This window comes from Macaca nemestrina, chromosome 8, assembly GCF_043159975.1.
Source record: "Macaca nemestrina isolate mMacNem1 chromosome 8, mMacNem.hap1, whole genome shotgun sequence".
NCBI classification, from domain to species: domain Eukaryota; kingdom Metazoa; phylum Chordata; class Mammalia; order Primates; family Cercopithecidae; genus Macaca; species Macaca nemestrina.
The window spans coordinates 136,610,803-136,623,942 of record NC_092132.1 but is presented as its reverse complement, the minus strand read 5'-3'; the positions used below and the strand labels follow the sequence as shown (position 1 = coordinate 136,623,942).

The 13,140-nt window shown below is 33.8% G+C and overlaps 1 protein-coding gene across 40 annotated transcripts in view; it reads left to right on the top strand.

The window, feature by feature from the left end:
• The window catches only part of LOC105463730 (pericentriolar material 1), a 106,763-nt gene that overhangs the window by 52,766 nt on the left and 40,857 nt on the right, over nucleotides 1-13,140 (top strand). For 19 of the 40 annotated variants that reach the window (XM_011710966.3, XM_011710978.3, XM_011710961.3 and 16 more), the window contains 4 exons: nucleotides 4,872-5,036; nucleotides 7,500-7,556; nucleotides 9,900-10,072; nucleotides 10,411-10,539. In XM_011710966.3, coding sequence (XP_011709268.2) covers nucleotides 4,872-5,036; nucleotides 7,500-7,556; nucleotides 9,900-10,072; nucleotides 10,411-10,539 — 524 coding nt within the window. The remainder of the gene's footprint in view (nucleotides 1-4,871; nucleotides 5,037-7,499; nucleotides 7,557-9,899; nucleotides 10,073-10,410; nucleotides 10,540-13,140) is intronic. The other 21 variants (XM_011710982.3, XM_011710981.3, XM_024787330.2 and 18 more) reach the window with 2 other exon arrangements.

Below are 13,140 nucleotides of genomic sequence, written 5' to 3'. Positions count from 1 at the left end.
TAGAAGGTGATTTCCTGCCTTACTGAGTTTTTCTGTTACCAGACGTATTATTCGGTTACACTGTACTCTTCTGATGATATTAGAGAGTAGGAGCCTAGATTTTCTTCACTCTTTTCTTGGAAAATTGGATAGAACTGTTAAGGTACTGACTTCTGGGTTCTTACTGTCCTTGAATCTTTTCATTTCTTCCTTCCTCCCTTTCCTGTTGCTCGCTAATGAAGATGGACATGAAACGGATGTGAAACATTAGGCAAGGCAAGGCCTGACAGATTTGGCTGGTAAACAACCAGTAGACTTTTTGAATTTAGTCATTTATTAATTACTTAGGCAGAGAAAAGAGTAGTCCAAGGGGCCATTTCTCTGTGTCCCTTGTTTCACACTTGAAAAGAGTGACACCAAAATAAAAGGGGCTGGCTAATGATTGTCCCTTGGATGGTGGGACACCGTGTTGCTGAGGAATCATTGCTGTACTGCAGCTAAGCCTGTTCTTAGTCTGCAAATGTACTGTACAAGGGTGAGGAAGAAAGGTCTAATGTTTCATTAGAACCTGAGAGGAGATGGGAAACTCTCCTGACAGAAGCATCTCAGGGCAAGAGGGAGGTGAGTGGAAAATGTTCATCCACATAGCAACTTCTCACAAGCCTCTCTTGCCCATGTTCCAGGATGATTCTGTGGCCTTCTGCCAAGACAGCTTGTACTGTGATTCAGACCTTAACCTCTCTGCACATGTGCAAGGTCTCTAGAGTGCCATGGCTGATCTGTTTCCCTTCAGTGGAGGCCCAAGTAGAAGTACTGTTTCTTCTAGTAATGTCAGCCCCCCATGCTGAGAAAAACAGAATGAGAAAGGGAAAGAGTAGTGAAGTGGCATAGGAGATAACATCCTTATCTCTCATCACAGTTACCCTCAGTAATAAGCATCATGTGTTACTCTTGCTATTGTTATACTTTCTGGCCTAGCCAGTGTTTCTCAGAAGTATTATTAACCTTCATTAATTCTACTCTTCCCAGATGATTACTATCAAGGTATCCAGGAGAGAAAGAATTCAGTCACACATTAGTACCTTAACTTTGGAAATGTAGCCTTTGATGTTTTTAATTTGGGACTCATATATAAAACCATGGTTTTTTTTTTCTTTTTTTCTCTTTTTGTAGCATCTTAATAATTATAGCCTGCTTCTCTTCACAGTTTTAGCTATTTTGGAGGATGACTGTGTGTATGCCTTTTTAAAGTACCTATTGTGACTCCCCAGTGAGAATGTTGTATATACCACATTACCTGTATTTTAATTTTGGTTAAAATTTATTCAGCATTTTTCATCTGATATAGTAACAGCATTTAAATGTTTCATTTCACTTATATAAATGTTCATGTTAGAATAACATACTTAAAATTTTTTTCTTTAGAATCATTGTATGTTATTAAGTGAGCAATATACTACCAGTCATGTCATTTTACATATTACTTTTGGCACTCGTACCCTTTATTGCTGGTTTTATATTAAGATCAATAATAATCAAGAGGCCTTTTAGTAAATTTCATGGAGACTGGGTGGCAAAGGCTAAACTTTAGTCTGAGAGACCAGTGAAAAAACTTGGAACCTAAATTTGAGATGATGAAGTCTTATGTGATGACCTTGGAAACAGAGAGGGAGGGTTGAATCTAGATGGGATATCACAGATAATAAATTGACAGTGTTTTGGGAAATTATTTGTTATTAGTCGACCTGCAGTGATCTGGAAGATGCAAGCAAGGCTTTAGGGTCTGCTGGCTCTTTCCTAGAGTGTCAGGAGCGTAGTCCGATCTCCATGATTCTTGGAGAAAGCTATGATGGAGGAGATCCGTGCAATTCCTCCTATTATTGACCCTTCCCCTTACCCCCAAGAGTAGCAATGTTTTGCTACTTCAAGCTACTAGTTGGTAGAAGGGTTATTGAGTGAGTAGGTGGCAGCCTTCCTTAACCCTGTACATGGGAGAGCATTAGTCTTCACAGCTGAAGAAACTAAGCAGTAGAGAAGATTCCTCCCATAGTCTTGATGAGGGACTGACAACTTGCTAGCGAAAATGTTGCTTGACCACAGCAATGAGACTTCCATGCACCCTCATCTTGCCATCATTAAAGCTATCCAGCATTTGGGTCCAGCCTTAAGAGAAGGTGAGAGTCATGACTAGGCCAATGAAGATAACAGTGCATATAAAAGGGACCTAGTTACCAGAGAGAAAACAGAAGTAGACCACTGGAACAGGCAAAACCTAGTGAAAATAGAATTATTGAACAAAATATTGAACAAATATGCTTGAACAAAATAATAAGGGCACATAAACAGATTGAATTATAGCAAATTCTTTAGAACTAGAGAAAAAATAACTAAGTTTTAATGTTTAGATTATTTGAAAAAGAGGACACGTGCTATTAAGTTCCAAATTACTGGCCTAGAAAATCAAGGGGAAGAATATGTCATTAAATGGAAAGAAAGTACTAACAGATAAAATCAAGAGAAAACAATTAGAGGCTTACAAGAAGTTCTAAAGGAGAAAAAAAACAAAACAAAACAGGTGGACAAGCAATAACTAAATAATAGATGGGATGAAGAAAGACTTGAGACTGCAGATCAGAACAGCTGACAGTTGTCTAGCCAGGAGAGAAGTGAGGGAAACACACAAACACCTATGCAGAGTCTGGTAAAAATCCCTGAATTCCAAGGAAAAAGTAAAAATCCTCTAAGCTTCCACATGAAAGACCAAGTTGCATACAAAGAAAAAGAACCAGGGCAACACCAGGCAATCTTCCTTACCACACAAGTAGAAGTAGAAAAAGGTGGAATGACGCTACACAGTTGACAAAGAACTGCAACTCAAGAACCTTGTATTCAGCCAAAGGACCCTCCACGTGTCAGAATGAAAAGGAGATACTAGTTGATCCTATTTGAGGAAACCTGAAGAAACAACCTATGAATCATAAGAGATCTTTATACAAGGGAAGATAAAGACAAGAGAGAACAGTTTAATAAAGGAAACAGTAGATCAGTCTCACTAATATAAATTCAAAAGTAAAAATAAAATATTAGCACATTGAATCTGCCATTGTATCAAAAGAATTCTAGACAATCTACACTAGACTATCTACAGACATGTAATGATGATTTGTTACCAGGAAATCTGTCAACATAATTTATTCTAGCAAAGGGACAAAAGTCATAATCATAGCAGATTAGATAAAATTTGAAGCTATTCTCATGGGAATTTGAAGTAAAATGGGTATAAGAAGATAGTTATGTCTGTAATCCCAGCACTTTGGAAGGGTGAGGCAGGTGGACTGCTTGAGCCTGGTAGGTGGAGGTTGCAATGAGCCAAGATTGTGCCACTGTACTTGAGCCTGGGCAACAGAATGAGACTCAGTCTCAAAAGAAAATTAAAAAAAAGGAAAACAAAGGCAGTTATTTAAGTGTAGTAAAGACTGTTAGCCAGTGTGCACCATTGTAAATGAAAATACTCCAGAGATATTTCTGTCTCAATTAGGAACTAAACAGGGATTCCTTCTGTACCACCATCATTATTTATCATTATTTGGGAAGCATTATGTCAAATAATTGGAATTATAATTGTAATAAATATTGGAAAAGGAAGGAAACAAATTTTGTGTGTTTTTTCTAGTGGCATTTTTATATACTAAGCCCAAGAGATACTGGAAAGTAACTCCTAGAGTTACAAGGTAAACTGTTAAAAGTGACTGGTTGTGGAATAAGTGTGTGAATATTTTTCTCTATTGTAATATCCAGTAGGATGAAAGTGGAGAGGAATGCCCTTCTCACAGTAGTAGTCAAAAGTGTTTGAGTGGGGGGCGGTAAAACGTAAGGAACAGATTTAACAAGGAAAGTACTAGGTCTATAAAAAGCTGTATTTTTGAAGAACGTCAGAAAGATTGAACAAATATAAAAACATAACCATGTTCTTAAGATGGAAAAGATGGAAATGCGTAAGATTATTAAATTCCAGTTCTCTCCAGATGAACACATACTTTTAATTTGATTCCATTTTGAGTCCCCAGAGATGGTTTTTAAAGTTGAAAAAATACAAATAAAAACCTCAAAGCTTATATGGAAGGACAGGTGCCCCAGAATAGTCAAGAAAAAAGTGAAGCTAGTAGGACTTGCCTTAGCAGATATTTGATCATACCGTATAAGTTGTGTTTCTAAGTGAATGAAAATGGCATTGGAATAGGTAAGTTGAACAGATAAAATGTCCAAAAATAAAACCCCAATTATTGGAATTTAGTATATTGACCGATGTATATTTTAATTCAGTGGAAAGAGGGTAGGTATAGCCACCTATCCATGTGGAACCAAAAAAAAAAAAAAAAAAAAGAATTTCTACCTTGTGTATATACCAAAATATTTTAAAAACTTGAACATTTTGTAGAATATATGTATAACCTATTGATGGGTAAGACCTCTTAAGTCATGTCACATAAAAGATAAGAAAGGTAAATATATTTGACTACTCTCCCTCTATAATGGATATTTGTATATATCAGATGTAATTCTTATGTTTCCTAATATTAAAAATTGCTAACTTGGAATTCTAGTAGAGATTTGGGGTCATTTAAGGTCTGCCATATACTTCGAATTGGAATATACTCATTAAGATGAGTATCAAAGAACAGTGAAGGTTAGATTTATTACTGTTACCTCATGCTTCCAAAGGGTATTGCAAAGATACCTCCAAGACATATTTACTGTTTTGTGTCCTGTTTATACCAGGCCTTCCTAGCATTCTAAATTGAGTTACCTGTACTGTTTGACTGTGGAAACCGATTTCCCTTTTAGTGTGAGTTAGTTGCAACTGATAACAGTTGTCACTTTTTTTACTCAAGGGTATGAAAGTGCCAGTATGTCTAGCACATGTGAACCTTGCAAAAGTAGGAACAGACATTCAGCCCAGACTGAAGAGCCTGTTCAAGCAAAAGTATTCAGCAGAAAGAATCATGAGCAACTGGAAAAAATAATAAAATGTAATAGGTCTACAGAAATATCTTCAGGTATGTTCTTTTTTGGTTTGCATTAATATAAGGAGGTTTTCAGCTTAGATTTGAAAAGCTGTAATAAAGCAGGTTTTAAAATTGGTGTATCACACATATCTATCATGTGGAAGGTTTTATAGTGGAAATTATAGTGCACATTCCTTGATACTGAGAAATAGAAACTGAAAATATTTTTTGTTATACTGTTTAATAGTTTTGAACACGTTTTAATAAAATTCTAAACAAAGGATAGTTACAGTTGTGGAACTCCTCATTTCAAATTCTGAATATCTTATCTGATTAAGAATTAGATAGGAAATCATGTCATCCCCTGCTTCAATCCTTTGGCTCACTGTGCCTACAGGATAAAGTCTGAATGCCTTCACGGAACATACATGGCCATCAGGGATTTGATTGCTTCCTGCCTTTCCAGACTCATTTCTCAACACCTTCTGCTTTGCACTTTTTTCTTTGTGTGGTACTGAACTGAAGTTTTTGTATAGCTATCACATTCTTTCTTGCCTCGGTAGCTATTTTTCTATCTCAAGTCCTTTCTACCTTTTTTGTAAGTTCATTTCTCTGCTGGACTCTTAATACAATTTTAATTCTGGAACTCCATTCTAATCCAAGCTCGGATAGTTTCCCCTTTCTCCTGTTTTCCTTGTAGCTTGTATAAACCTACTTTGTTGCCTTAATCACATTATTATAGTATTTCCCTGTTTGTCACTTTTTGAGTCCCTTGGCAGTAAATAATACTTAAGTTTAAGCACCAGTAGTTTCCTAATTTGTAAAGAATATCCCAAAGAAATATGGAGAGAGAGAGGCAATAACATGACAGTAGACTATACTGGGTAGACCTTAATCTAGTAGCTTTCATTGGCATCAGTGTAAAATGCATGCGTTTTTTGCTTAAAAATAATAGCAGCTATCTTTTGTGCCATGCTCCATTATTTTCAAATTACCAACAAATCTCATTTGAGCCTCATAACGCTGAGTTGGTTTGATTTCCATTTTTCGGAGGAAACATAGTCAAAGAGAGGGCACTTTTTGTTTTGTTTTTCAGTACTCATAAAGGCTCAGTAATATAAACTGGTACAACTTTTCTGGAAAGTTTCAGAAGTCATGCCCTTAATCCAGTAATTGTACTTGTAGTAATCCAACCTAAGAAAACCAAAGGGGAAAAAAAAAAGAAATTAAGATTTAGCATTGTCTCAACAGTATGATCTCAACTATGTACAGACGGAAATTTGAATGCAAAAAGGCTGGAAGAAAATGCATCAAAATGTTAATAGTGGTTTTATCATCTTTAAACTCATGAGCATTTACCATTTTGTAATCAGAAAAGAAACATCACATTTGTTTGCATTTTGAAATGAATTTCTTAAGCTCACATTGCTAGGAAGTGGTAAAGCTGAACTTAGAAGCTGGGCTTCTGTTAAGTCTGTGTTCCTTTCTGCAAAAATATCAATCCTGTTCTCCTGATCCCAGAATTTTACTAAAATTTTATAATTTTCATCTCCTTTTACTCTCTCTACCAAATAGTGATATCTTCAAAAAATAAACAGTCAGGTAGAGGTCGAAGAAGGACACTAAACTGAAAGTCTTAATTGGTCATAGTACTTCAGGCCCTATTACTGTTACTTAGAGAAATATAATGATTGAATTTTGGTGAATTAAAAAATGTTTGAATAGTATAAATATGCACAAGTTTACATATTTACATTCTGAAAAGATTTTTAAAAAAAAATTTTTTGAGACGGAGTCTCGCCCTGTCACCCATGCTGGAGTGCAGTGGTGCGACCTCAGCTCACTACAATCTCTGCCTCCCAGGTTCAAGCAATTCTCTTGCCTCAGCCTCCCGAATAGCTGGGACTACAGGCGCGTGCCACCACGCCTGGCTAATTTTTTGTATTTTTAGTAGAGACAGGGTTTCACTGTGTTAGCCAGGATGGTCTCCATCTCCTGATCTCATGATCTCGTGATCTGTCCGCCTTGGCCTCCCAAAGTGCTGGGATTACAGGCGTGAGCCACTGCACCCAGCCCTGAAAAGATTTATTTTTAGTTTTAATCATTAACCTAGAATTCTTTATAGCATGTAAGACATGTTACTTTTTGTAACTCTACTCATAACATATGATTATTAGAGTATAGCATAATATGACTGCTAGTATTAAATTACGCAGTCCTCTTCTCCCGTGGGTGTTGTGGGAGGTTCACCTTGATGTGTATGCTTCTAAAAATGAATGATAGAAGTTTATTATGATAGTCATCATAAGTTGCCTTAATATAGGTTTATAGCAAACCTTTTGAGATTTTTTTCCTTGAGATTATTTTTAAGTAGAGCATAAGCCTTAGTTCAGGCAAACAATTTTAAAGAAATTTGCTTATTTCTTTTTTTCATTCACTTATTCATGTTATAGACCCTGTCTTTACTACTCATACACATTTTATGTTCATCCTTATGTCTGCCCTTTCCTACAGCACATGCTAGGAGAATACTACAGCAGTCTAACAGAAATGCATGCAATGAACCGCCAGGTAACAATCTGCGTAGTTTTGGTGTCCACTTTTGTTAATTTTTTCCCATTGGTCCTAAAAGTTTTATTGTTCTGATTTTTTTCTTTTTTAGATTTAGCTTAGAGTATATATGTTATGTGACTATTGTAAAAGATAATTTATATTCATAAAATTCTGAAGCCTTTCATTTATAATTCTTGGTAAAATTGGCTGCTTTTGTTTTCATATTCTGTTAGTGTATGTAACCTAACACATAAGTGTAATAGAAACCTTTTTTATGGTTTAGTACTTGATTTGAGGTTATTTTGTACTTCTTCAAAGCATTAATATTTCTTAGAACTAGAAATACAGTTTTATAGTTTATTTTTCCTTTTCAGTCAACATCTTAGAAAAATAAGTCATCAAACAAAACAACTATTTATTACATGCAAAGACTGTGATAAATAAAGATCATGGAAATTACAAAGATTCCCAAATACTATTTTAGTCTTTAATATAAGTATTCTCATTAAATATGGTTCTTTATGATTTAGAGATGTAAATTTTTTTTAACTCCTCCTGCAGCTTTACATGAATGAAATGTAAAAGCCAGTTTGAATGGAACCTTTAGGGGAATCTAAAGATATAAAACAAGGACCCATAACTGACAAAGCTGAATATATCAGTAGCACTTTGAAAAGAAAGAACTCTGAAAATAGGATATAAAAACAGGATGGAATTAGAGAAACCTGATTAAGATTAGGGATTTTTCTAGCCAAAGCTAATCAATTTCAGTTCAGGAGGAGAAACTGGCATAAACTTTCCACCTCTTGACTGCAGAAGTGGTGGGGGAATGAAGCTTGTGTTTGGCATATTCATTATTTGAGAATAATTTAATTTTTAATATGCAATTTAGATTGATAATTTTATCACATACAGAGGTCATTAAACATTATGTCATTAAACAGTTCTTGTGGCTTTGAAATGAATTTTTTAAATTAAGTATGATTAAACTGCACTATAGTATACAAGTTGAAAGTTTGCATATCAAATTCTTTTTACCTGGATTTTTCCCATTAGTAGAGATTTCTTACGGAGATAGTTTTGGTTCCTGCTTATTATAATAAGTGTTATTTTTGTAACAGTTCATACTTTAAAACTATTAGGAGAACTTAGTGTATCACTGCATTTTATACCTGTAACTGAGGCAAAATAGGGAAGTTGCATATTTGTTATATATAATTATTTTCTGTTAATACCTTGTATTAGTTATGTTATTATTTTATGCTTGTGGAAATTGAGACCTGAAGATATTATTAGCCGAGTAGTGGAAAATTTTTCTGTTAGAGCACATTCTTTCTGCATTTTTTTTATCCCTCTCACAAAAATGAGTTTTTATAATCTTGTATATATACTTATTTGAAAGCACAATATATTAAAATACTCAGTATTTTAAATTCTCTTTCTTAGAAACTTATCATTGATTTTTGCAGAACTTGAATATTTTACTAGCTATTTGTGGTTCTTTTGTTGAACTAGAGTTTACAGAATTTGATAGCTAGAACTACTTTGAGATTTTTTATACCACAGACAACTCAAAATGGGAACAGTTCCTAATTTGCCCTCTTAAAATTAAGGGTATAACTGGATACCTTTGAGTGTGATAATTTTGTGTTATCAACAAGTAAATATAGCCAAATTGTAGCTAAATAATAGAGTGATGCCTAGATTCTGTGAAACTGAAAACTTCAGTTGGGTTACTTGCCTGCTCCAATATACACTGAGTATGTAAATAAGACACAGTAGTGAAATTGACCTATTATGTTAGGTTACAAATTTGGTTACTCATCAGCATAGCACTTTTCTTTGTGATGTATGAGATTTGATAATTAGACTATATTGGATAAACCTTAATCTAGTAGTTTTAGTTGGCAACATTCAGTTTATTCTTTTTAACATTAACAAAATATACAAACTTCCTTTTCTGTAATGAAGTTCATATTAGCAAAAGCAAAAAAGAAATGAGCACTTAGGTTATTTCTTAGTGTTGAAAGATTTTCACTGATGTTTCCTATAAAATGTATAATATTTTCTGTATATTTTATATGACCAGAAATAAATATGATTCTTAATGCTAATAATGCTAGGTAATATTATTCATGCATTAACATTTTATTTTTAGTATAAAATACATATCTTGATATCTTAAGATTTTATTTATATTGGTAATATTAAGCTTCTTTTCTTCTTTAAAAGCTCTGAAATAGAATTGTCTAAAATAGAATTTTTAGGTAATTTAAAGCTGAGAGTAATGATGTTAGCTAATAAAAGTTGTCATGAAGGTATTTCATCAATATTAACTTTCTGGTCTTTTATGTATTCCAGAAACTGGGAGTGATTTTTCCATGTTTGAAGCTTTGCGAGATACTATTTATTCTGAAGTAGCTACGTTAATTTCTCAAAATGAATCTCGTCCACATTTTCTTATTGAACTCTTCCATGAGCTTCAGCTACTTAATACAGACTACTTGAGACAGAGGGCTTTATATGCATTGCAGGTATCTGGTACCTAACATAATTTTTCCTACCCTATTATCACCTTCTTCATGATTACATCTGGTTGCTTTCTTAGACTGAAGCATGTACCATATGAATTTTGATCTGTTCTCTGTGTGCTTTCTTGACATTTTGTTTAAAATTTTTGTATAGCTTAAGTAGCATTAAAGTATTTTTTTGAGTACCTTTTCAGTGTTTTGTCTACTTCTTCACACTTAACCTGTGAGGGTAGAAACAGTACATTTTTCCTTCCATCTGCTTTTACTTTTGAATCTGTAATATAAATGAATGATTAAGCATGTATGTTTTATGTAAATAATGATCTTATTTTCTTATTTAGGACATAGTATCCAGACATATTTCTGAGAGCCATGAAAAAGGAGAAAATGTAAAGTCAGTAAACTCTGGTACTTGGATAGCGTCAAACTCAGAACTTACTCCTAGTGAGAGCCTTGCTACTACTGATGATGTAAGCTGATAATGATTAGTGAACTGTAGACATAATTTTAGTATGCAGCAAATAAAAGTTAAATAGGTTATTGTCAAATTGTAGGTAGACCTAATATACTTGTTTTTCAGCTTTTTTAAAAACCTGGGTATAATGTGTTATTTTATTTTGAGGGCAAGTTATAATATGCAATCAAAATATGGTAGCAGACACCAAAATTTAGGTATGTATGATAGATTATGAGGTCTAAGATAGCCATATTTATGTCATTATTACCCAGTATAGAGGCTGACTCTTAAAAGACGTTTACAAATGTATGTTGTATTTATTTAAGATACTCAGTAAAACAGACAGCAATGAGATTATAGTAAAAACCCTTGAATGAATAAATACAGGATAAATCAGGTCTTTGGGTTAAAAAAAAAAAAAAGCCTAGACAAAAGAAAGTCCTCCAGGAAAAAACTTGTGATTTGATGTATTCCAGTTGATGGAGAAAATTTTGAATAGAATAAAAAGGACCTGGAAATGGAGAAGAGTGCTGAGGAGAATGGTATAAATTTAGTAAGCTGTGTCCTCCAAATAGCACTTAGCACATCACTGATTGAATAACCGTGAGAAAACTGCTAGTATACTGAGGAGATAATGTGCTAGGTGTTTGGGAATCACCTATTTCAAGGTTTAGGCCTTGCTTTTATTGTAAAATATTATATGTGGTCGTGGGATAGCAAATACGTTCCTTTTTTTAATGACAACTCTAGCACCTGGTAAGAGTTCCATAGTTGATTAGCAAATATCGGCTATAGGTAGAGAGTTGGAAGTTACTGTTTCTGCCTTTTGTTGAAGTGTTAATACTAAATTTTTTCTGAAGACAGTGTTTCCTCAAAGGATTGTCTTGCCTCTTCAGATACAGTAATTTTCTGAGTTTTTCTGAATTTTTGCTCTTTAACTTCTCATATTTAAAATAATAGTTCCCTAGCTCATCTTTTGTGTTTAAATGTTTTCCCACTGGACTCTAACTTCTTTAGTACTATAACATAAACCTGTGTCTAAAAACTACATGGTTTTAATTAACTTTGCAATGTGAAATGTGAAGTAGTGTTTAAGTATTTGCTCCTTTGGATTGTTATTACAACTAATTGAAAATTGTGTATTCCTTTTTGTTGGAAATGAAATGCGATCTGCTTGAATACATAAAAAATAGTTGTTAAATTATATTAAGGTTTATTGGGCATTGAAATAACTTGAGAGAGAATGAACAGTCTCCATTCCTAGATGTATTTTTCAATAATTTTATATCCTTAATTCCAGTGCTTTCACTTTTATCCAAGTTTCATACAGGCAGCATTACTTTGATTTATTTTAAGAGATTGTAGCACATTGGTTTTCACCATTGATAGCACATTTTGAAAGTTGAGCTACAATTTAGGATAAAGTTAACCTAAGAAGGTTTTAAAATCAAATGAAATTTAAAGATGCTATACTACTTGACAAGTAAGGACTTGGGATAGTAATTGTGTTTAGTATTACTTTAATTAAGTAACTAAATCAGTTCTTTGATATTTCTTCCAAAACTTAAACTCAGCATTAAGGTCAGCATCTTCCCTTTACTAATGCCGGTTAATCAGCAGCACAACAACATCCAGTGTTGACACTCACAGATCTGAAGCAGCAGTATCCAGTAGAACTTTCTATAGTGATGGAATTATTTTATGTCTGCATTTTCTAATGCTGTAGTCATTAGCCACATGCTAGCAAGTACTTGAAGTGTAGCTATTATGACTGAGGAACTAAATTTTAAATTTTATTTAAATAGCCATGTGGTGTTTTTTGTATTGGGCAGATTTAGAGCCTCATTCTCTAGATGCTTCTATGCTTCTTGAGCTCCATTTTTGAAGCTTTTACAAAGATATATTAAGATGTGTAAGAGATACCTGTCTTGCCCAGGGAAGAGAGAAGTGAAAGTGAAACTAGGTGTCTGGGAGTTTAAGTCAAGGAGGATGGAGTGGAGACATTGAGGTTTAGGAAGAAGAACACACTTTGCGTCTCCTGCTCCTGATGATAATAAAATGGTAAAAACACATCTGTCTTCAAGTCTTACTTGAAGAAGTAAAAAAATGGTTTCCCTATTTCTAAAATATGTTCCTTAATGTCCACATTTCCTTTAATCAGGGACGAATCTTTGATTTCATAATTGAAGATAGGAAACTTTAAAAAGATCAGTAGTTAAGGGAAAGAACACAAATGTAAAATGTCATAATCAAAATGTAAGTGAGACACCCTGCCACTATAAACAAAATTAATTTGAAATGACCTAAAGTCCTGTAAAAGCCAACACTATTAAAACTTTTAAAAGAAAATGGGAGAAAATTATGACCTTGACATAGGCCAAGTTTTCTTAGGGCACAGAAAGCACTAACTATAAAAGAAGAAATTAATAAATTAGACTTGACAAAAATAGGAATTTTCTGGTTTTCAAAAGATACTCTTATGGGAAAATAATCCCAGTATGTACATCTGACAACTGTCTGGTATCTAGACTATATAAAGCTTACAACTCAGTTGTAAGACAACTCATTAAAAACTGGGCAAGAGATTTGAACAGGCACTTAATGAAAGAAGATA